We start from the raw sequence: 25,795 nt of genomic DNA, 5'->3' as shown, positions 1-25,795 counted from the left end.
CTACTGACTCTGAAAAACACCAAAAGAAAGATGCCCAGGGTCCCTGCTTATCTGCGTGAACGTGCCTTAGACATGCTGCAAGGAGGCATGAGGACTGCAGATGTGGCCAGGGAAATAAATTGCAATGTCCGTACTGTGAGACACCTAAGACAGTGCTACAGGAAGACAGGACGGACAGCTGATCGTCCTCACAGTGGCAGACCATGTGTAACAACACCTGCTCAGGATCGGTACATCCGAACATCACACCTGCGGCACAGGTACAGGATGGCAACAACAACTGCCCGAGTTACACCAGGAACGCACAATCCCTCCATCAGTGCTCAGACTGTCCGCAATAGGCTGAGAGAGGACTCAGGGCTCAGGGCTTGTAGGACTGTTGTAAGGCAGGTCCTCACCCGACATCACCAGCAACAACATCGCCTATGGGTACAAACCCACCGTTGCTGGACCAGACAGGACTGGCAAAAAGTGCTCTTCACTGACGAGTCATGGTTTAGTCTCACCAGGGGTGATGGTCAGATTCGCGTTTATCGTCGAAGGAATGAGTGTTACACCGAGGCCTGTTCTCTGGAGCGGGATTGATTTGGAAGTGGAGGGTCCGTCTTGGTCTGGGGCGGTGTGTCACAGCATCATCGGACTGAGCTTGTTGTCGTTGCAGGCAGTCATTGCAATGCCACCAGCCATACTGCTCGTTCTGAGCGTGATTTCCTGCAAGACAGGAATGTCAGTGTTCTACCATTGCCAGCGAAGAGCCCGGATCTCAATTCCATTGAGCACATCTAGGACCTGTTGGATCGGAGGGTGAGGGCTAGGGCCGTTCCCCAAAGAAATGTCCGGGAACTTACAGGTGCCTTGGTGGAAGAGTGGGGTAACATCTCACAGCAAGAACTGGCAAATCTGGTGCAGTCCATGAGGAGGAGATGCACTGCAGTACTTAATGCAGCTGGTGGCCACACCAGATTTGGACTGTTACTTTTAATTTTGACCCCCCCTTTGTTCAGGGACGCATTATTCCATTTCTGTTAGTCACATGTCTGTGGAACTTGTTCAGTTTATGTCTCAGTTGTTGAATCTTGTTATGTTCATACAAATATTTACACATGTTAAGTTTGCTGAAAATAAATGCAGTTCACAGTGAGAGGACATTTCTTTTTTTGCTGAGTTCATATATACTGTACTCTATCCTATGCCACTGTTTCTTAGTCCAATTCCACTCTGACATATATGTATGTATATTCTTAATCTATGTTTTTTTTCGGTATATGTTGTGAATCTGTTAGATATTACTTTTTAGATATTACTGCACTGTCGGAGCTAGAAGCACAAGCATTTCGCTACACCCACAATAACATCTGCTAAACATGTGTATTTGACAAATAAAATTGATTTGATTTGATTGATTTGATATGTGGGAACTCCTTCAAGACTATTGGAAAAGCATTCTTCATGAAGCTGGTTGAGAGAATGCCAAGAGTTTGCAAAGCTGTCATCAAGGCAGAGGATGGCTACTTTGAAGAATCTCAAATATAAAATATATTTTGATTTGTTTCACACTTTTTTGGTTACTACATGATTACATATGTGTTACTTTCATAGTTTTGATGTCTACACTATTATTCTACAATGTAGAAAATAGTACAAATAAATAAAAACCCTTGAATGAGTAGGTGTGTCAACCTTTGACAAGTACTGTATGTAGAGACTGCATGTTTGTTAATATAAAAAATGGCTTAACTTGCCTCTACAGTTGTGTGCAGAATTACGCCACTGGACACTAACGGGAATTCAACGTAAAAAAAACAACAAAAAAACATGTCGTTTGATTTAAGTTAAAACTTGTGTGAAAAAAAGACAAACATCACAGAAATTCCCTTAAGTTGATGAATTGTTGCAAATCCGATCAGTTTTCAACGTTGATTCAAAATCATCACATTGCATTTTCTAAATGAAATAACATGGAAACAACGTTAACTCAACCCATTTGTGGTCATTGGGTTCCACTGCAGTCCTGAAACAAAATCCCTAATGAAAATAATGTTTGTATGGTATAGGATCCTAACTAATAATTTATTTCCAGGACTTGCAGATAATCAGCACAGATGATAACCAGGTGGTGGCAGCAGTGCAGGATTGGCACCAGAATGACTCCTACAACTTGTACATGTCAGAGGCCCGCGGTCTCTTCTTCACTCTGGCCCTGGAAAACGTAGTGAGCAGTGGGGGACCAGAAGGCAACGTTATGATAGACCTCTATGAGGTATGTAGCAACGGCTTAGTTAGAGTGCCATCCCTGTTTGTATGCACACTACCACTTCTGACAAGAGGTCTCAGCCTTTATGGCACAGATGGTACTGGAGTGCCCTTGCCTTGTAACAGCTGGGCATCTTTTTGAAGCATCGATCCCGGCTGTTCCCCATTATTTCATATGTTAGTAATTTAAGCGAACACATACTGTACATCAATCATGAAGACCTGCCATATCAAAGTATGCAGCGTTATTAGAATATATTAGCATACATTTACTCATACAATATCAGATCGTTATGATCTACATCTATGAAGTATAGAGTTTTGTTAGCCATTAACTAGCAGGTCCATGCGTAACCAAGATGATCTCATTTTATAAGGTACAGTTTGTATCATTGTTACGTTAGCACATTTCCAGTTCTACACACAATAATTCTTGATTCACTTCTACTATATTAACTTCAGCTACTGTAGAACCTGCACCCATATCTGTCTTCACTGACCGCTAGGTATAGCGCTACTAACGACCCTACAAAGCAATGCCTACCCGCACATGTAATCAGCACTGATTACCTTCATCCTGAACTAGCAGTAAAAGCTACTCATGTAATTACGTTAATACAACCATACAGCCTAGATAGCTATCAGCAACGATTACTCTCATTGCTCATTGTCTCCATTAAAACCAGAATACGTGTTGAAGCTCACAGGACCAAACACACTGACTGTGAACCCTTTTTGTAAAGGCACTCTGAATATGTATAGGAAATGGCTTATCCAGTAAAGCTACGAAAAGGTCATAGACATTTCTTGATACAAAATGTGTGCACTCTGGATTGAGGAGCAGGATGTACTGGAGTGAGTGCTGTGTGAGTGCAGTACATGCATCTCCGTTTGTAAATACAAAGAAATAGAAATGTCTTTGGGCTCCGCCATATGTTGTTTTCACTCTGCAGAGACCCACAGATGGTCCAAAGTAGTGCTCCCTGTCAGAAATGCTATCGCGTTCCACCTCAAAACTAAGGCTTCAGCTTTACTTATGTTTGAATCATTTACAGTTGTAGCTTTTGACCCTCAATATTTTTTTCCTGTCTCTGTTTCTCACGTGTTCCTAGGTAGCAGGGATAAAAGGGGTGTTCTTGTCAAATAAAGTTGTCGAGAACGAAGTGAAAACATTTATCACTTACAATAAGGGGCGAGACTGGCGTCTTCTACATGCTCCTACCACTGATCTGAGCGGTACCAGACTCTACTGTGTACAGGTGAGTCTGCATTTGCAAGTGAGCAATATCTGAAAACGTGTAACAGTTGTGGTCTATAAACCACCTTATGTCTTTTTGTTTTGGTATTTTTTAGCCCTATTGTTCATTGCACCTGCATCTTCATGTGTCTGACAACCCGTACACGTCTGGAAACATAGTCAGCAAAGAATCAGCTCCAGGAATTATAGTGGCATCAGGTAAGCACTATTTGATAACTTTAGTTTATTTTTTTAGCAATGCCCACAAGGACCTCTGCTCTCCCTCAGAGGGGTATAGAACAAAGCAGGATCAATTACTTAGCCAGCTAACTTTGATAAACAACCAGAAATAACTATAGATTTTCTTGTTCATTAAGAAAGATAAACTTAGATATGTATTTTAGGTTATTGAGTCAATTTGACCATGCCAATTTCAAGCTTATCTTTCCAATTTTTATTTATTTATTTCCAAATAATTAGGCAAGTTAACTGGCTAACTCCTTGATCCTGCTTTGTAGTATAGGCCTATGGTTCCCAATTTGCAGTTTTTATACAACTCTTGCACTTTGCTCTTTTTCCACTGTTAAAGACCCCTGTTATCTTGCTGGCATTCTGCCTTAAAACCATTTGGTCAGATCTGTTTGCACTGTGAAATTGATCACAGTATGCCTGCACATCTATACTCACAGATGGTTGACAAAAACAGATATTGAAGAAAAGATTGGAATGTCTGAATGTCTCAGTAAATTCTCACTTTTTAGGAGAGCTGTAGCCTGATGCAGTGTGTATGCATCTTTATTTTTTATTTAATTGTTCATTAAATATTTTGTAATGTGGGATGAGAAAGCATAAAAGGAAAGTTCATAATCGTTCAATGTGTTTACACTGTAACTATGCTATACCTTCTACATCAAGGTACCATTGGGCCTGAGCTGACCGCCAATAATGTCAGCATTTTCATCACCTCAGATGCTGGCAACACTTGGAGAGAGGTACTGTGATTGAAAGAGACAGGCGCCACTGAAGTGTGACACAAAATCAAGACGACAGACACATAGAAGAAAAGATCAATCGGCTTATGACTCAATCATTTGGAGGAGGGAGCAAACTCTGAATGAATGATGCATGATATAGATTGACATTACCCTTGATCACACGCCATGGGCAGTTATTATTATTTTCCTATACAGCTTCTTAGGAGCGGTTTTTATTTGATGAGCCCTCTTTAAAAAATGTATATATGATATGTTGCATGTGCTATGTTGCTGTGTTTCATGTGCTATGTAGCTGTGTTGCATGATATAGTAGAATAGCAGTATAGTCATGAAATATTATGGTATATTACTCATCAAAAGTGTAAATGAAGGTTATGTACATCTCTGACCTCTGTGAAAATGTGATGAAATCCTGTCCCTGTTTGTAGGTATTTGAGGAGGAGCATAGCATCCTCTTTCTTAACCAAGGCGGTGCCCTAGTGGCCATTCGACACACACCTCTCCCCATCAGACACATTTGGTATTGTTTCCTTTAACATTCAACTTCGTGCACACTGTTAAATTATCAACATTGATTTACGTTTGTCTATTTAAATGTTTTATGGACTGTATTATGTACAGATGTTGGATCTTAATTTGAGCCAGTTTACTACAGCAGGAAAATCATCCTGCAGCAACATGAAATGTGAATTATTATGTGGATTGTACTGAACTGACATTTTTTTGTAGGGATTGATACATTTTCCGTAAGGGAATATCAAGTCAGAAATGTCTAAATGGAAATTACAAACTTCAGAAGCCTTTTTAAACCTCAAATACACTGCATTGCAGAAATGTTCTCCTGCAACAGGGTGATCAAATGAATTACAGTATAATCTATGCATTACAGTATAATTCTATGCACAGTGAGGGATCCACATGTATGAGAGACAACATGTTGTTTCTCCATCCAGGTTGAGTTTTGATGAGGGAAGACACTGGAAGAAATTCAGCTTTACCTCCTCTCCTCTCTATGTAGACGGAGTCTTAGGAGAGCCAGGGGAGGACACCCTCATCATGACGTAAGAATCAAAACAAATGCCATATGGATATAGTATGTATTATGCAATGCACTGAAAGTTTATTGGATGCTTGGAGAAGAAAAAAAGTTTGTTTCTATTTTCTCTTTGTAATCACAAACATCCCTTGTGCCCAGCTCCTTTTTTACTTGCACTTCTACAGTCGTGGCCAAAAGTTTTGAGAATGACGCAAATATACATTTTCACAAAGTCTGCTGCCTCAGTTTGTATGATGTCAATTTGCATATACTCCAGAATGTTATGAAGAGTGATCAGATGAATTGCAATCAATTGCAAAGTCCCTCTTTGCCATGCAAATTAACTGAATCCCCAAAAAACATTTCCACTGCATTTCAGCCCTGCCAAAAAAGGACTAGCTGACATCATGTCAGTGATTCTCTCGTTAACACAGGTGTGAGGGTTGACGAGGACAAGGCTGGAGATCACTCTGTCATGCTGATTGAGTTCGAATAACAGACTGGAAGCTTCAAAAGAAGGGTGGTGCATGGAATCAGTGTTCTTCCTCTGTCAATCATGGTTACCTGCAAGGAAACACGTGCTGTCATCATTGCTTTGCATAAAAAGGGCTTCACAGGCAAGGATATTGCTGCCAATAAGATTGCACCTAAATCAACCATTTATCGGATCATCAAGAACTTCAAGGAGAGCGGTTCAATTGTTGTGAAGAAGGCTTCAAGGCGCCCAAGAAAGTCCAGCAAGTGCCAGGACTGTCTCCTAAAGTTGATTCAGCTGCAGGATCGGAGCACCACCAGTACAGAGCTTGCTCAGGAATGGCAGCAGGCAGATGTGAATGCATCTGCATGCACAGTGAGGCAAAGACTTTTGGAGGATGGCCTGGTGTCAAGAAGGGCAGCAAAGAAGCCACTTCTCTCCAGGAAAAACATCAGGGACAGACTGATATTCTGCAAAAGGTACAGGGATTGGACTGCTGAGGACTGGGGTAAAGTCAATCCCCTTTCCGATTGTTTGGGGCATCCGGAAAAAAGCTTCTCCGGAGAAGACAAGTTGAGCGCTACCATCAGTCCTGTGTCTTGCCAACAGTAAAGCATCCTAAGACTATTCATGTGTGGGGTTGCATCTCAGCCAAGGGATTGGGCTCACTCACAATTTTCCTAAGAGTACAGCCATGAATAAAGAATGGTACCAACACATCCTCCGAGAGCAACTTCTCCCAACCATCCAGGAACAGTTTGGTGACGAACAATGCCTTTCCCATTGAGAACTTGTGGTCAATCCTCAAGAGGCGGGTGGACAAACAAAACCCCACAAATTCTGACAAACTCCAAGCATTGATTATGCAAGAATGGGCTGCCATCAGTCAGGATGTGGCCCAGAAGTTAATTGACAGCATGCCAGGGCGGATTGCAGAGGTCTTGAAAAAGAAGGGTCAACACTGCAAATATTGACTCTTTGCATCAACTTCATGTACTTGTCAATAAAAGCCTTTGACACGTATTAAATGCTTGTAATTATACTTCAGTATTCCATAGTAACATCTGACAAAAAATATCTAAAGACACTGAAGCAGCAAACTTTGTGAAAATTAATATTTGTGTCATTCTCCAAACTTTTGGCCATGACTGTATGCTAAAAAATAGTTTTTTGCTAATAACCCTTTTTTCCTCCCTTTTTTCTCATGCCTGACTTTTTGTGTTTGCAGAATATTTGGCCATTTCAGCCATCGTTCTGAATGGCAGCTCGTCAAGATTGACTTCAGGCCCATATTCAACAGAAGGTGCACCACAGACGACTATCAGACCTGGCAGTTACACAATGACGTAAGAGCAACCATTTTGATACATTTATAATGGCTTTGGGGACCTTGGTTCGATGGAATACATCTGCTCAAGCTTATTCTTCTACATGGACACAATGAAGATAAACATGTCCTATCTCACCCAATAGTCTATCTCAAATTTGTCTGAATATTATGGCTATTTTCTGTGTATTAACTTCCAGATAACAAAGTTTAAGTTATACACATTTTCATGTACTGTAATGAATTTTTTAACTCCATCAATCAGTGTCTTTCCTTTGAAGCCGATAAATAAAAAATAAAGTAAATTCTGAAATGTTTTAGTTAATTATTCAAATAATGCATTATTTCTCACAGGGTAAAGTCTGCATCATGGGAGTGAAGAGAATCTTCCAGAATCTGAAGCCCGACGCCAGATGTGTCAAAACCAAAGATCAGTACATCTCCCATATGTCAGACTCCTGTCCATGCACTGAGGCTGACTTTGAGTGGTGAGGAGCCTACTGCCTGCTACTGTCGCTTATTTAACATTCAATTCAATTCACTACAGTCTTTATTAATCCTTTTAGCTGCAATTTAAAAAGGCACCATTGGAGCACAATAACACAATTGCAGACTGTTTGTAACCATTTATCTCCATTGTGAAGGAGAAGTTTCACAACCTTCATCATACATTTCTGTGATCTGTTGGGTCTGTCCAGGTACATATTTGTAGTAGGGACACTCTCCATAAGAACGCTCTTCTGGTTTTGCTGGAAGGAATCGTGAAAGATCGTTAGCTGCTGCTAGTTGCATGGCTGGTTTGTTCGAGGGTGCAAGCATCAGGTTTATGGGGTTGTCCACATTTCCAGCACCGTTGTTTATCCTTTATCCATTTAACGATCTGTCCTGTGCTGAACTTCCTGAACTCTGGACATGAGTTGAGATTTTGTTATGTGTTGTCACAGTGATGAGAGAATAGCTAGGGTTTGGAAGGGGTCTTGGCTTGAGCAGGCTCCTAGGAGCTTGGATATTCACTGATGTTAAGGATTGAAGCGGCTCTCTCCTTTGGTCTAGTGGAGGCACGTTGGTCATTCTTAACTGTCACATTGGTAGAGGGCCACATCTCTGCTTGATATATGCTTAGCCTTGGACTTCTTCTGGATCCTGGCTGTCAAGTCAGGTAAAGCGTACATTTGGCCTGTCCGACACCGTGGTCAAAACTGTAATCCACAAATTAATCTTGGTAGTCTTGTGGCATCTTGCTCAAGAGCGGGTTGACATGGGAAACAAATCTGAGCTCGTAGCTGTTCTGAGTCACTCTCTCTTACGCTCTCCAAATGGGGCAACGATGACTTTGAGATGTTGTATAATGAGGCAATTAGCTGTTTCATACCAGGTCGTGGGGCAGGTTGCGGAACCATGCTGGAGCGGGGTGAGTAACCAGTTGCTGGTCCAGGGTACCATGGATAGACAGGGAGAAGTGGAGGTGAGTCAACGTAGGCTCAACTTTCCTCAAGGTTGCTGTCTCGCTGTGCTACCTGTGGTGCCTGTTCTGCCTGAGGTGCCTGTGCTGCCTGTGGTGCCTGTTCTGCCTGTGGGAAAGGCACAAAGGTGTCACAAGGTGTGCGGAGGGACCCGTCAGATAGTGCTGGGGAGGTGCTCCTGGAGGTATCATCATCTTCCTCTTCATCGTTAAGGAAAGATGTGGTGAGCTTGAATAGCTCCAGCTCATTCTCTATTTTATTTATGCTTTCTCCTGTAGCCGCAGATTTTGTTCCCTTTCCTGCTGAGCTTTTCTGGCCTGGGAGTCTAAACCTTCACAATCCATGTCGGCACTGTAATTTTCATCCAGCTGACGCTCCATGAGCTTTATTTTCTCCTCCAACATAGCTGCTTGGAGGTTAGAAAGGCCTGGGAATTGGCTCACCGAGTGGGCACTAGATCTGGAGCTGGGCACACTGCTCTTTGTTAGTATATCTGCTCGACTACTCCATCGTCCTTGTCAGAGCAGTGCCTGTGTTGAGGCTAGGCATTGATCTTGGGGAGCGAGCTATTCAACTGCGTAGTCAGTCAGGTGTATTTTTGTAGGGGTTGATACATTTTTTGTTAGGGTAAATCAAGTCTGAAATGTCAAAGTGTAAATTACAAACTTTAAAAGCCTTTTTAAAAATCAAATACACTACAAGTTTGCATTTCAGTAACAAAAGAGGGATCAAATTAAGATCCTACATCTGTAGATATGTAGATTGTGTAAGAGAGCGTTAGCAGTTCCTCAGTTAATAAAGCTCTATAACCTTGCAGGTTAACGTAAATGTTCAGACGTCTTTGCCATATCATTCAGCCGTGATTATCCAATTAAACTGTGTTTTATCTATACAAGCTCCATATCCATACTGTGTGTCAGGAAAAAATAAACAAGAATGGTATCAATACATGACAGGTTAGAATAAGACACTAATTAGTAATAACAGACAAGATAAACAGTTCCCAATAATACAAATGACTCAAATGAGATACAGATAGCTAGCAAGATGAAGCTAAACAGGGGCATCAGTTGAGTATGGCAGGGTATGGCAGTCAACTCAAGACCAAAAATGTAAAAGGAGGCTTCAAAAAAAGCAGTTTAAATTTGTTCCAATCCCGATCAAAATTCAACGTCTGTTTAGCGTATTGGATGCTGGCTTTAGGACCATGCGGAGCATCGCTCAGAGAGAAGCTGCCAGCCTGTGCCTTTCTAATACTTTAAGAAAGCAGTGAGCAGAGACAGTGCAAACAGTTTGCTTTGCCGATCAGCCGTTTAGGCAGTGCGCTAATTGTTTTGATTTTGATGTTGAGATTTGAACTTGGCCTTAAAGGAAAGGTTCACCCATTTTGAATGTTATATTGTTTTTGTGCATTTCTGAGTTATGTTCTATTGATTCCCTGGGTCATTTCATGTTTTCATGTGTATCTGAGTTATTGGTGTTCAAGCAGGCAAAAATCTGCCCGGTATGACGTAGCACTGTGATAAAGTCGCTCTCACTACACTGGAGGTCAATAGGAATACAACTTTTAGGTCGCGAAAACTTCTATCATAAATGTCAGATTTCAATACTGGCCGATGTCATAACTCGGGAGGTTGTCTTCTCTCGAATGAGCCATTGATCATATTTTTGTGATATTCATACCTTGAGAATAGTGCAATTTAACAGAGGGTATAGCACATTTTTCCTATTTGTCTGTCTTTTTAGTCCAGGGTGCATTGCATGGTGCCATTGCCTGAGATATTATAGAAAGGACATAGGAATCCAATGAATTTAGGAACGTATAACGCCCCACCCAGCAGACTCACAACCCTCTCCTCGGGGCCTCCCCAGACATTTCACATTTTTGTTTTAACCTTAAACTGGCACATCTGAATACATTTCGTCAAAGGTTTGATGGTTAGTTGACTAATTGAATTTGGTGTGCCAGTTTAGGATTAAATCAAACATTTGAAACGTCTGGGGGGGCCAAGGAGAGGGTTGGGAAACCCTGATATAAACCCTGATTAGGCCTACTCTGTCACTACGCGCTAACACATTCATTGTATATGCCATTCCACAGACCTTTAAACCTAATATTGCCGTGATATAAGTAATGGCTGGGGTCAGTTTTGTTTTCGCTGTTCTCCAAATAGCATTTTAGGTTTTTAAAATGTGTAGAAATGCAGTAAATTAGCTTCAATTTCCAAAGAATGCCATACCCTAGGCTTAGCTGAAATAACGCCACTGACGCTAATCAGCTAATAATGGCAGTAAAAATGTATCTAATAATAGTAACAGAGATGGCATAAAAATGAGCTGCATAAATGCTGTATAATGACGAAAATAGGACCAAATGAATAACAACTTCATCAGTAATCTTTAAGGAACATATGCTGTACTCACCAGAGACAGATTTCTGTCCACAGCAGCAGGTCGCGAGCTGAAGAGTAAACACTGGAAGTTTGTGACTTCCTTCATTACAGTGCCTTCGGAAAGTATTCAGACCCCTTGACTTGTTCCACATTTTGTTAAGTTACAGCCTTATTTTAAAATGGATTAAATAGAAAAATCCTCAGCAATCTACACAAAATACATCATAATGACAAAGCAAAAACATGTTTTTAGAAATGTTAGCAAATTTATTAAACATAAAAAACAGAAATACCTTATTTACATAAGTATTCAGACCCTTTGCTATGAGATTCGAAATTGAGCTCAGGTGCATCCTGTTTCCATTGATCATCCTTGAGATGTTTCTTCAACTTGATTGAAGTCCACCTGTGGTAAATTGAATTTGACATGATTTGGAAAGGCACACACCTGTCTATGTAAGGTCCCACAGTTGACAGTGAATGTCAGTGCAAAAACCAAGCCATGAGGTTGTAGGAATTGTCTGTAGAGTTCAGAGACAGCATTGTGTCAAGGCACAGATCTGGGGAAGGGTACCAAAACATTTCAGCAGCATTGAAGGTCCCCAAGAACGTAGTGGCCTCCATCATCCTTAAATGGAAGAAGTTTGGAACCACCAAGGCTCTTCCTAGAGCTGGCCTCCTGGGCAAACTGAGCAATCGGGGGAGAAGGGCCTTGGTCAGGGAGTTTACCAAGAACCTGATGGTCACTCTGACAGAACTCTAAAGTTTGTCTGTGGAGATGGGAGCACCTTCCAGAAATACAACCATCTCTGCAGCACTCCTCCAATCAGGCCTATATGGTAGAGTGGCCAGACGGAAGCCATTCCTCAGTAAAAGTTACATGACAGCCCGCTTGGAGTTTGCCTAAAGACTCTCAGACCATGAGAAACAAGATTCTTTGGTCTGATGAAACCAAGATTGAACTCTTTGGCCTGGCCTGAATGCCAAGTGTCACATCTGGAGGAAACCTGGCACCCTCCCTAAGGTGAAGCATGTTGATGGGAGCATCATGCAGTGGAGATGTTTTTCAGTGGCAGGGACTGGAAGACTAGTCAGGATCGAGGAAAAGATGAACAGAGCAAAGTACAGAGAGATCCTTGATAAAAACCTGCTCCAGAGCGCTCAGGTCCTCAGACTGGGGTAAACTCCCCAAATACATTTTACATTTACATTTTAGTCATTTAGCAGACGCTCTTATCCAGAGCGACTTACAGTAGAGTGCATACATTTTATTATTATTTTTTTTTACATTTCATTACATTTTTTACATACTGAGACAAGGATATCCCTACCGGCCAAACCCTCCCTAACCCGGACGACGCTATGCCAATTATGCGTCGCCCCACGGACCTCCCGGTTGCGGCCGGCTGCAACAGAGCCTGGGCGCGAACCCAGAGACTCTGGTGGCGCAGCTAGCACTGCGATGCAGTGCCCTAGACCACTGCGCCACCCGGGAGGCCTACACGTGTGCCAAGCTTGTAGTGTCATACCCAAGAAGAATCTATGCTGTAATTGCCGCCAAAGGTGCTTCAACAAACTACTGAGTAAAGGGTCTGAATACTTATGTAAATGCAATATTTCCATTATTAAAAAATAGCAAAAATAGCAAAAAAACTAAAATTACGATTTTGCTTTGTCATTATGAGGTATTGTGTGTATAGAATGATGAGGAAAATAGAATAAGGCTGTAATGTAACAACATTTGGAAAAAGTCAAGGGGTCTGAATAACCGTATAATCTAAAAGGGAGTGGAGTGGAGTCGAGGACCACTTTATGTGTACAGTAGCCCCGTTTACACTTGGTGCTACCATGCGTCCTTAGTCCTGATCTTGTCCGCATTCTGATTGTGCCTCAATTCACCGGGGCATGGACTCTACAAGGTGTCAAAAGCATTCCACAGGGATGTTGGCCCATTTTGACTCCAATGCTTCCCACAGTTGTGTCAAGTTGGCTGGAAGTCCCTTGGGTTTTGGACAATCTTGATACAAATGGTAAGCTTTTGAGTTTGAAAAACCCAGCAGCGTTGCAGTTCATGACACACTCTTGACATACTCTTTTGTCTTGCCCATTTATCCTCTGATCGGCTCACATACACAATCCATATCTCAAAAAATCTGTAATTAATTACTTGTTTCTTCCCCTTCATCTATACTGATTGAAGTGTATATTTAACAAGTTACATCAATAAGATATTCATGTAACGTTCACCTGGATTCACTTGGTCAGTCTGTCATGGAAAGAGCAGGTGTTCTTAATGTTTTGTTCACTCAGTGTAAGTGTAAACAGACAAGATAAGGACAAGACCAGGACGCATTTAGCTCCAGGTATAAACAGGTTTTCTGATACAAACAATGCACCTCCTGTGTTATTACCTGATGATGGTCTCAGTGAGCTCATACTCCGTAAAGTAGAATCCATTCCACCCACCAAATAGGGGAGGCGTATGCATGTAGAAAGGTCTCAGGATGTTGAGTGTGCTTGAATGTCAGTATTTGAAGAGGTCTATGTGTGTGTGTTTTGTGTGTGTGTGTGTGTGTGTGTGTTTGTGGGTCTTAATGAAGGGTATGCACTCCACTCATCAATATGCTGTCATTTGTTTACTGGAGCATACCTTTTAATTCCAGCTAACATACTTTGAAAGGTTCACTGACATCTGCCCATCAATCAAGTTTATACGATATTTGTTTATATAAGTTCCAAAGCCAGTAAACATACACTATATATACTGTTCAAAAGTTGGTGGATTCGGCTATTTCAGCCACCCCTGTTGCTGACAGGTGTATAAAATCGGGCACACAGCCATGCAATCTCCATAGACAAACATTGGCAGTGGCATGGCCTTACTGTGACTCAGTGACTCAGAAATGTCTAGGAGCAACAACAGCTCAGCTGCGAAGTGGTAGGCCACACAAGCTCACAGAACGGGACCGCCGAGTGCTGTAGCGCGTAGCGTGTAAAAATCATCTGTCTTCAGTTGTAACACTCACTACCGACTTCCAAACTGCCTCTGGAAGCAAAGTCAGCACAACAAGTGTTCGTCGGGAGCTTCATGAAATAGGCTTCCGTGGCCGAGCAGCCGCACACAAGCCTAAGTTCACCATGCACAATGCCAAGTGTCGGCTGAAGTGGTGTAAAGCTCGCCGCCATTGGACTCTGGAGCAGTGGAAACGGGTTCTCTAGAGTGATGAGTCACGCTTCACCATCTGGCAGTTCGACAGATGAATCTGGGTTTGGCGTTGCCAATAGAACACTACAATTCCCCCATGCACAAAGCGAGGTCCATACAGAAATGGTTTGTTGAGATCGGTGTGGAAGAATTTGACTGGCCTGCACAGAGCTCTGACATCAACCCCATCGAACACACTTGGGATGAATTGGAACGCCGACTGCAAGCAAGGCCTAATCGCCCAACATCAGTGCCTGACATCACTAATGCTCTTGTGGCTGAATTGAAGCATATCCCCGCGGCAATGTTCCAACATCTAGTGGAGAGTCTTCCCAGAAGAGTGGAGGCTGTTATATCAGCAAAGGGAGGACCATCTCCATGTTAATGCCCATGATTTTGCAATGAGATGTTTGACGAGCAGGTGGCCACATACTTTTTCATGTAGTGTATTTAGACATTTTAATTTCTAATGGTGATATTGATGTCGAACACGTCAAACAGAATAGTATATCAAGCTAAGTAATGATTGGTGTTAAAAATCAAGGAAATAAAACAAATGAACCTTGAAAACAGACATCCACTTTCTATAGTTCATCCATATTACTGACCTCGACCTGTAGCCTATTGATTTTTCTCACCCACCCCAAACAGTGATTATGGCTTTGAGAGGCAGAGTGATGGAGGATGCACTGCTGCCTTCTGGTTTGTTCCATCCTCCGTGTCCAGAGACTGCACCACCGGGGACAGCTTCCTAAACACTACAGGGTATGGTAAATCCTTCTCCATTTAAAGTAATTCAGTGAAGTAGACAGAGTATTTCCGTGTTTTATTTCTTCATATGTATTTAAGGTGGAGTACAGGTTGTTTAGTTATTTATGTCTGTATGTGTGTATGTTGCAGATACCGTAAGGCTCTGTCCAATAACTGCACTGTGGGAACCCTTGGGAAGTACCGCCTTAGGAGACAGAGGTGTCCCCACCAGGCCCCCAGAGGTCTGCAGCTGGTCACCAGTGAGGGAACACTCACAGCCACCCTGGAGGACAACGTGACCTTCCTGGTGTTTCTGGAGGAGGTAATGGTCTGGCATATTTCTTAGAGATCTTATCAAACTATTGAAAGCTACACTCATAGAAGAAAGGTTCCAAGAGGCTTCTTCAGCTGTTCCAATAGGAGAACCCTTTTTGGTTCCAGGTAGAACCCTTTTAGTTTCCATGTAGAAAGAACCAAAAATGGTTCTTCAAATGTTCTCCTATGGGAACAGCCAAAGAACCCTTTTAGGTTCTATACTGAACAAAAATATAAACGCAACACGCAACAATGTCAAAAATGTTACTGAGTTACAGTTCATATGTGGTAGTCAGTCAATTGAAATAAATTCATTAGGCCCTAATCTATGGATTTTACATGACTGGGAATACAGATATGCATCTGTTGGTCACAGATACCGTAACAAAAAAAGGTAGGGGTGTGGATCAGAAAAAAAGTCAGTGTCTGGTGTGACCACCATTTACTTCATGCAGCGCAAAACGTCTCCTTCGCATAGAGTTGATCAGGTTGTTGTTTGTGGCCTGTTGAATGTTGTCCCACTCCTCTTCAATGGCTGTGCAAGGTTGCTGGATATTGGCGAAAACTGGTAAACACTGTCGTACATGTCGATCCAGAGCATCCCAAACATGCTCAATGGGTGACATGTCTTGCGAGTAGGCAGGCCATGGAAGAACTGGGACACTTTCTGCTTCCAGGAATTGTGTACAGATGCTTGCGACATGGGACTGTGCATTATCATGCTGAAACATGAGGTGATGGCGGCGGATGAATGGCACGATAACGGGCCTCAGGATCTCGTGACGGTATCTCTGTGCATTCAAATTGCCATCGCTAAAATGTGATTGTGTTCGTTGTCCGTAGTTTATGCCTGCCCGTACCATAACCCCACATCCACCATGGGGCACTGTGTTCACAACTTTGACAACAGCAAACTGCACGTCCACATGACACCACGGTCTGCGGTAGTGAGGCTGGTGGAACGTACTGCCAAATTCTCTACAACGACGTTGGAGGCGGCTTATAGTAGAGCAATGTACATTAAATTCTCTGGCAACAGCTCTGGTGGACATTCCTGCTGTCAGCATGCCAATTGCATGCTCGCTCAAAACTTGAAACATCTGTGTCATTGTATTGTGTGACAAAACTGCACATTTTAGAGTGGCCTTTTAATGTCCCAAGCACAAGGTGCACCTGTGTAATGATCATGCTGTTTAATCAGCTTCTTGATATGCCATACCTGTCAGGTGGATGGATTATCTTGGTAAAGGACAAATGCTCACTAACAGGGTTGTAAACAAATTTGCATTTGCACAAAATACATTTACGTTCACATTGATCTACACTCATTCGTCGACCAATGGATTGAGATGAGCAGCAGTTCATCATGTTTTACATTTTGTTGGTTCATAGGCCTTATCTAAGAGCCTTGATGTTTGTTGTGTAACACTTGTAGCCATTGTCATACAACAGTTATTACATACTGTACAGATGTAGGATCTTAATATGATCTGCCTGTTGCAGGAGAACTTTCCTGCAATGCAGGACATTTAAACTTGTAATGCATTTGAGATTTAAAAAGGCTTCTGAAGTTTGTAATTTCCACCTTGAAATTTCAAACTCGATTTTCCCAAAAATGACCATTAATTATGATCCAACTAATAATTCACATTTCCTGTTCCTGCATGAATATTTTCCTGCTGTAGCAAACTGGCTGAAATGAAGATCCTACATCTGTATAACAATGTATTGCTACAGGTAGAATATGTGTAGGGTATAGAAATCAATATACTGTAAATAGTGCATTTAAATGATTATGTTAAATATGCACACTGTATCTGGCCATAAACATGCGTTTCCATTGGTAGGGTGATGGCTCCACAACAAGTATAACAGTGGACTTTGGAGATGGGACGGCCATATCCTACGCTAACATCAGCTCCATAGAAGATGGGGTCAAACATACCTACAGTAAAGTCGGCATTTACCAAGTGGCTGCCATGGCACTCAACAGCCTGGGCTCTGAGAGAGTCTTACTATACCTACATGTTACCTGTAAGTGAAACAAAAATGAATGACGGATAGAATTACTTTGCTGTGGAGTTACAGTACAGGTGCTCTTTGCAGCATTTCTACCTGAAAATAACTTTCTGTAAATGGTGTGTCTGCGGTAGGAAAACACTACAATTCCATGAAAGAAAACACATTTTCTGTTGTTGTTTGGTGTTGTAGGTACACTTGAGCAAGTGCAGCTTTCAGCTCCCTCTGTGGTTGTTAGGAATAAAGCAGTGAATCTGTCAACAGTCCTAAAGCCAAGTTACGTTGGAACAGTCACCTACTACTGGTGGTTCAACAACCACACCGAGGTCAGTCAATCAACATTTCCACTATATCTTCAAACTTTTTAGATTTACAGAACTTTACTCGCCTCATTTACAGTATGAATTGTAATATTGTGTCTTGTATGGACAAACCTACCTATTGTCACACAGATTGAGGTGTGATACAAAAAAACGAACATAGTCAAACATGCTACAGGCATCATTGATAATATCATCTATACACATATAAAGGCTATACCCCCCCCCCAAAAAATGACACAAATAAAATGCGCTTGTCTTTTCCTCCTACCACTGACTTTGCTGATAACTACTTTATTGTAGGAAAATGTACTTGCTACCATTGTGGTTGTCTCACCTAGCTAGCTTAAGATCAATGCACTAATTCTAAGTCGCTCCGCATAAACATGTCTGCTGAATGACTCAAATGGAAATGTATTAAATATCTATGCATTCCATTTCTATGTCTGTAAGCCTGTCGTGACTTTAGTGGGAGGAATGTCCTTCACCTTCTACAAGGAGGGAACTCATACTGTCACCGTGCAAGTGTCAGTAGGCAACACCGTCCTTCAAGACAAAATAACTGTTGCAGTCTATGGTGAGGTCTTTGAAATGACTCTTCTCTGTATTACTGAGGTGTTATAGCTGGGTTTCTAACAACCAGGTGGTAAATGATCTGTCATATAAAATATTGATTATGATGTTCATCCACTTGATCATTATAATAATATAGATGTTTAATGTTTAATTAAGCAATAAGGCACGAGGGGGCTGTTCTTACACACGACGCAACGCAGAGTGCCTGGATACAGCCCTTAGCTGTGGTATATTGGCCATATATCACAAACCCCGAGGTGGCTTATTGCTATTATAAACTGGTTACCAATGTAATTAGAGCAGTAAAAATGTATGTTTTGTCTTACCCTGGGTATACGGTCTGATATACCACAGCTGTCAGCCAATCAGCATTCAGAGCTCAAACCACCCAGTTTATAATCATTTATAATCTCTTATGATCTATTAACAGTTTCTTTCTTATTATCTAGTATCCATTAGCAATTAACATGTCTTGTATTTTCCTGTAGAATATTTCCGGTCACACGTTTTAGCATTCTCCTCTAATCTGGATGCCTTCAATCCTGCTGTGGCTGAATGGAGACAGGACATCAGTAGAGTGGTCAAGGACTCCATGGTCCAAGTGAGTCCTTCTTTAAATATTCTACAGTGCTACTACTGCACTTTTTACCAGTGAATTACTGGGATTACAGTGACTAATTGGTGATCTCTAATGATTAATTCATAAGTCATTTTAACAGCATTGCGAACAATTTGGTAGCAAATGGTACACTCTTAGACAAATCTAGAACCTTAAATGGTTTTTCGGCTGTCCCCATAGGAGAACCCTTTGAAGAACCCTTTTTGGTTGCAGGTAGAACACTTTTGCTTCCAGGTAGAACCTTTTGGGTTCAATGTAAAACCATTTCTGCTGAGGGTTCTATATGGAACTGAAAAGGATTCTACTCTGAACCAAAAATGTTTCATGTTTCATTACTAGCAGTATACCATTTCTAAGTGCCACAAATCAGGTTATTTCCCTATAAGTATTTGGCCTATTGTAAATAACAGGTACACCATATAAGGAAAAATGCTTCCAGTCAGTCCCTTTCGTCTCTCTCAGGATGTCAAGAAGCGCATTGGGTTACATAACGGACACTGAGCTATATATACCCCTCACAGTGGGAAACATTCACTTTGACCTTCTGTCTTGTCAGATATTCCCACGTTTTATACCAGGAAAGTGACAGGGGACCTCTGGTTACAACGCAAATGCACTTAAAAGGCCTGCCCTTTACCAAAGACTGTCAAATGGAACTTGCATGTTTGGGCTGATTTGTGCATTATATCTTGACAGTGACTGGTACTTAGTCAAATGAGATCTAAAGCAGAAAACTGGGTGGATTTAGCCTTTACCATGCTTAATTACAGTGCAATGCTATACAGTATAACACAACCGTATGTAAATAAAGAAGAAACTGAGATCCCAGAATTGTATTTATTTTTCATTACATTTTAATTGAAGGTCACAGGGATCAATGGAGAGCAGCTTCTGGTGTCAGTGCTCCCAGGGTTGCCAACAGCAGCAGAGTTGTTTATCATCCCAGAGAAAAGGTCAACAGAGGGGACGATGAATAGAAAAGGGACACATTTAGAGCAGGTAATGTGTCACCAGGCTTCATAGTCAAACACATCCACATTTTGAGTTTTTAATGAATTATTTTTGATTATTATTGTTATTCTCATTTACATAGTTCCATTACTTGAATCATGCCAAAGTTAGGCCAACCTCAACATTCAATACAAGCAAGTAATATCAGCATCACTAGCAGCACAATGTAGAAACACATTTCCTCTTGATTATATTATTCATATCATGGTGGCGTCATGATTTGCTCATAATGAGTTTTTCTCTCTTTGCTGCTTTAATCACACGTGCATGTGGAGCCTACTGTTATTTTATTAGAAATATAAGCTCAACAAAATGACTTTTCAGGACACATTTCCACCACTAGAGGGCAATGTCTTCACATCAAAATAATAGAACCTCAGCCTTGAAAACCTGCATTCATCTCAATACAGCATTGTAATCTGCATCACAATTTATTTCACATAACTCAATTCTAACCATGAGAAGTGGATAGTTCTAATACACACTATGCTTTACCATTCACTCCAATATCAAAGGGTTTGTTTTTCGAATAGAAGCACATTGAATAGAATGACTAAGAAGTTGGCACTGCGCTCTAATTGTTTAACAGATCTATAATTCTTGGCATTCTATAGAACTGATAAAACACACCACGTTTCCATCCACATTTCAGCAGCTCAAGCTTATAGTAAAATGGATATCCATTTCAGCAGCTCAAGCTTATAGTAAAATGGATATCCATTTCAGCAGCTCAAGCTTATAGTAAAATGGATATCCATTTCAGCAGCTCAAGCTTATAGTAAAATGGATATCCATTTCAGCAGCTCAAGCTTATAGTAAAATGGATATCCATTTCAGTCCGTCATCAGACACTTTCATTCTGCATCATCTGTTACAATCCCAGATCCACGTATTTGCATAGGACATATTTGCATATGTTGCAACAAGTAAACACAATTCCAGTGGATCAGTTAGCCTTGAACTGAGTTAATAGGTATTTAACAATGATGCATCATGTAGTAGGACACATGTAGTGAGGAGACTAGTGGTGGGGCACCCTGAGTTGGGAATTAGGGGGATGTATTTATCTACAGGCCTGTCTGATTACCTGACAAGACCTTACAGACAATGGGGTAATACATCTTAGTTCACTGTTGCACATCTTCTTGTGTCGTGAGTGGCATGGCGTGTGTGTGCATGTTTGTGTGTCGATGCGTGTGTGCATGAGTGCTTGCGTGATGTCTGGTGCAGCTTATTAAAATGTGTAATAGATTTACTGACCCTGATATGCCACTAGAATAAAAAGTAATTATTCATACAGAGTAGAGTAGTCTAATTTTAACCAATGGGAAGAGTTTAGAAAGAACGAGATGGAATACGTGAGCCATGGCTAAGGACTCAAATGGGCTTTGGGCAGGCTTTCTGGTCTCTTGTTAAATGACTGCTTCATCTAGGTGTGAAAAGCAGGGGAAATCATAGAGTATTGGAAAGAAAAGGAGGAGAAGGTTACTTAAGGCAATGTATTTTATAGTGGCCTACCATATTATTAATCAGAAAAAAAATCCAAAGCTAAAAAATTCTTGGAAAAGCGACATACTGTTGTACAGTATACATTTTTCAAATGTCACTCACTCTTTCCTCATAAGGCAACTTTTCCTGATAAGATTTCAATTGCTATGATTGGTCTGTCAGCCTTTCGACAGGGATTGAATTACAGTAGGCCTTTCCATGTCATATCAGCACGTGCCCTTCTTTAAAACAAAGCAGTATTTACTATTCATGACTGAAGTTTAAATATTGATGAGTGTGAAATGGTGCTGGTAACCAGAGCTGTGTTTTATTCCTCCACAGCTTTCTCAGGTCCTGCTAAGTGCCCTGAACCAAGACCTCATCCAGTTTACTCTGCGGCCCGGGGTTCAGGTTAACGTTTACCCCACACGACCGTCTCCAGGTCAGCCAGTCTGCTGCTGTGTTCACAGTATAGTCTGATGTCTGGTCATAGGACAGTTACAGGTTACAGGTTATAAGGTCCTACCTACACTACTACTATGTAATTAGAATTAAGAGTTATGGATGTTGGCCATTTTGGAATGATGCTATCATATAGTATAATATTCAGTAGGTATTCATATTTGTTGAAACAGTCTCAACACCCCCAAGACAACACACACACACACACACACACACACACACACACACACACACACACACACACACACACACACACACACACACACACACACACACACACACACACACACTTGAGAGGTTGTTAGCACAGGGTCAGCCAAAGAGCAATACACCTGAGCAAATTTTGGCAATGAGGCCCATTATCTACTTCACCAGAGTCAAATGACCTCTCTGTGCTAGCACGCTAGTAGATATAAAAATGGTATCCAAGAGTTCATCTGACTCTGGGGAAGTAGAGAGAAGACCTCATTGCCAAAATCCTGAAGTATCCCTTTCATATGATGCTCCAAAGGTTTTGTATAATTTCAGCCAGTAGTTTTGAAAATAGTGCTCACGAGCCAAAACGTGCCCCTGAAAATTGTACACAATTGTATAGTACGTCATCCATTTTGTATATGTTACAAATTGCACACACAAAAAACTTGTTTTGTTTATTTTTCGCAATTTGTATGACATTTTACAAATTCTAATTCTCATGATATGTTACAAATTCTAATTCATATGATATGTTACGAATTCTAATTCATATGATATGTTACGAATTCTAATTCATATGATATGTTACGAATTCTAATTCGTACGATATGTTACGAATTTTTGAGAGCTTAACATCCTGGACTGCATCTTTAAGTGCTTTGCTCAAGGCCAAAACAGCAGGATATTGCACCTGGGATTTGAACCAGCAACCCAGAGAAGTCTACTGCCACAATATCTTCATGAGAACGATATAAGAAAGACATAACTCATGTTGTTTGTGATCGTTAAGGTCAAATTCAGTTACACTATGGTGGTGAAAATGTAAAAAACTTGGACCAGATATCACCCCTGGTGAAAAGCCTCACAGCACCTGGGAGTTTGATGCCAGAAGTAAAAGACTGAACCCTGTATGTCTCTCTTTGTCTGATGTCTATATCCTTTTTTCTCCTTTATTCTTTCCCAAGCTCCTCTCGTGGACACCAGTGAGAGTGGGCACAATGGTGCTGCAGTCATTATGCTAGTGTCTGTAGCATTTGTGGGTTTGGCAGTTTTCGTTATCTACAAGTTCAAAAGGTAAGGTATCCCGGACTTCATTTTAATGAAGCTGATTCAAATGAGAGTGATATTGTCAATTCAGGCCATTCTCACACACCAATCCTTCAGCAAATTCATCTGTACATCTTACTCCTCAAATCCAAAAGCTAAAACGAGCCAAAATATAATTAACTATCTTTAGAGTAATCCTAACAATTGAACTTCTTCGAAGCCACTCATCTCTTTCCTATCCTCTTGAATATTCCTGGGAATTACAGTTTAATCAATTCTCTAAGTTCTGAATGGGTGTCAGTATTCTGCAGTTTATCAATATTAATCTATCTGACAATATGAAAGTTGACCTTTCTGAAATGCTAAATAGAGCCAGTCAGGGTGAGGCATTCAACAGAATGGCAGCAATGGTTGAAAAGTTAAGACCTGAGACAACATACAATGCCATATGAAATGGATAGTATCCTCTGCTTCCATTACATTGCAAAAGAGCACACTCTCCCACAAGTTAAAGGTGCATTATGCAGAAATCGCACCACCATTTCCTAAAATTCGAATAGCTCGCCTAATTTCAGTTTATGTGACAAAACAAGAAGTCATTGGGTAGAGAGAGAATCATTGTGCCATCTAAACCGCTGTGAAATATATTTTCCATAACCAAAAATATTGTATTTTCAGCTGTTTGAAGCTGGTGTGCTAAACCGAAAGTAAAAGATGCAAAAAATAAACTTAAGACCGGGAGGCATAGAAATAGCGCACATAGAACAGATCTACAGCTTCTTAGACTTGCTTTCATTGACAATGACAGATCTATAACTCACTATGTAACTATGTGAATTTGGTCGGGTCGCCCAAAAAGTTCAATATTGCAGCTATAAAATGATGTTAAGTGTGTGAATCTGTCACTTTCAAGACATAATGAGGATAGTACATAGTTTAACATTTATCACCAGAATGAAAAGGGACTGTAACTACCCCATGAAACCCAGAATTATCAGAAAATTTAACAGGGAGTGTTACTCCATTTTCCCTCATTGGTGGTAAATACAGTATATTTTATGAGATATATTACAGAAGGGATTAAGTAGATAACGATGTATTTACTATTCCTTTGCTGTTCCTCTTAACTCTATTGTACAATGTATATTTCCTATAGGAAGATCCCTGGCATCAACATATACACAGAGGAGAGGTCAGAGAAACAACAGGAAGTGATCCCTACGGTGGCGTCCATTGCTGTCCCAAATCCTGAGGGAAACATGGTGACCTCTTTGGAGCACTTGGACCCAGGGCCAGATGCACGTGGCATAGGTAAGGTATCCTTCATAAAAGGGCAATTACTGATAAGTAATCAAGAATAACTCATGCCAAGGGATAGTACTTACCCAGAGTCAGCTGAACTCATAGATACCATTGTTATATCTCTGCTTAGAGTTTGAAGTCAGTTGAAGGTCGTTTCTGGAGCCATTGCTAACAGCTAACATGATACCAGAAACCACCTTCAACTTCCTTCAAACTGCACGCAGAGACATACCAATGGTATCCATGAGTTCATCTGACTCTGGGGAAGTAGAAACAAGGCCAACATTAATTGCCAACATGTTGCACTATCCTTTTATTGCTTGGCTTATTTAAAAAAAAAAGTTTTCACAGGTAGATCAAATCAATGAATTGAAATGAAAATGTCCTTACGTTCATCATTTAAGTTGATACGTTCCCATAGGTTTGCATTGGTACTGTAAGACGGCCTTACCATGCCAATACACCTCATTAAATTGAATTGTGTACAGCAGTTATTTTTATGTTTATGAATAAATGAGTGTCCTGAATAATGTAGAAGTGCGGTGATAAGCGACTCTGTAGAGCTCTAGTGGTTGATATACTCCTTTCCATTGTCAAGCAAGATTTGTTGGTATCGAAGATGGATATGCTTGCATGCTAAAATACATATGCTAGTGTGCTAATGCTGATATATCATTTCTGCTCTGTCTCTTGTGTCACTTCTCTCTGGCTAGGATACCTGCCATCTCTCACTGCCATCAAACTCTCAGATGAAACTCCCCATGTGTTTTAATTCTCAGAGTCGACAGCCGACTTGTAATACATCTTTTTGGCAGTTACTTCCAGCAAACTCTGAAGTCATGGAACCAATGGATGGTCTCGGGTGTTTTCTACCCATGCATGGACAGACCAGCTTACACTATTTTGCCTGGACTCAGGGGGGGGGGGGGGAGGGGGGGGGGACTGTACAGATTTTTACATGCGTCTTCAAAAAGGAAATTTTTGATCGAAATACTTGTATTTTTGCCAGAACAATGAAGTTGTTTATGGAAATAGTGTAAATACAGAATTGCTGAACTAAAGATTATTTGACTCAGATGGTTACAGTTGTGTATATGACCTCAAGACATAAATCAGTAATGTACAGTAATCTATTTAATTTGAGTGTTCCATTTATAGTTCATCTCTAGTGGTAGGTGTGTGGAGGATATGTAAGTGAAGTGTACTTAGTGACTAACTACATGGAAATGCTGTATTTGAATGAGATGTGAAAGAAATGTCTGAATGTTTGGTTTTATCACGTTGGCCTGAGTTCTAACTTGAGATTC

The 25,795-nt window shown here is 41.0% G+C and overlaps 1 protein-coding gene across 3 annotated transcripts in view; it reads left to right on the top strand.

The window, feature by feature from the left end:
* The window catches only part of LOC129836367 (VPS10 domain-containing receptor SorCS1-like), a 54,385-nt gene extending 28,980 nt beyond the window's left edge, over nt 1-25,405 (top strand). The window contains exons 9-27 of one of the 3 annotated variants that reach the window (XM_055902428.1): nt 2,081-2,260; nt 3,366-3,512; nt 3,607-3,709; nt 4,406-4,482; nt 4,914-5,005; nt 5,439-5,546; nt 7,225-7,342; nt 7,678-7,811; nt 15,036-15,149; nt 15,285-15,456; nt 17,297-17,483; nt 17,661-17,794; nt 18,242-18,365; nt 18,853-18,965; nt 19,848-19,982; nt 21,825-21,924; nt 23,105-23,213; nt 24,343-24,497; nt 25,238-25,405. In XM_055902428.1, the coding sequence (XP_055758403.1) occupies nt 2,081-2,260; nt 3,366-3,512; nt 3,607-3,709; nt 4,406-4,482; nt 4,914-5,005; nt 5,439-5,546; nt 7,225-7,342; nt 7,678-7,811; nt 15,036-15,149; nt 15,285-15,456; nt 17,297-17,483; nt 17,661-17,794; nt 18,242-18,365; nt 18,853-18,965; nt 19,848-19,982; nt 21,825-21,924; nt 23,105-23,213; nt 24,343-24,497; nt 25,238-25,260 (2,325 nt within the window). In that variant the 3' untranslated portion in view covers nt 25,261-25,405. Of the gene's footprint in view, nt 1-2,080; nt 2,261-3,365; nt 3,513-3,606; nt 3,710-4,405; nt 4,483-4,913; nt 5,006-5,438; nt 5,547-7,224; nt 7,343-7,677; nt 7,812-15,035; nt 15,150-15,284; nt 15,457-17,296; nt 17,484-17,660; nt 17,795-18,241; nt 18,366-18,852; nt 18,966-19,847; nt 19,983-21,824; nt 21,925-23,104; nt 23,214-24,342; nt 24,498-25,201 lie in introns of all 3 variants that reach the window. The other 2 variants (XM_055902427.1, XM_055902429.1) reach the window with 2 other exon arrangements.
* The last annotated feature ends 390 nt before the right edge of the window (nt 25,406-25,795 follow it).

Source organism: Salvelinus fontinalis, chromosome 37, assembly GCF_029448725.1.
Source record: "Salvelinus fontinalis isolate EN_2023a chromosome 37, ASM2944872v1, whole genome shotgun sequence".
In the NCBI taxonomy this organism is placed as follows: domain Eukaryota; kingdom Metazoa; phylum Chordata; class Actinopteri; order Salmoniformes; family Salmonidae; genus Salvelinus; species Salvelinus fontinalis.
This window is presented reverse-complemented; position numbering and strand designations above follow the sequence as displayed.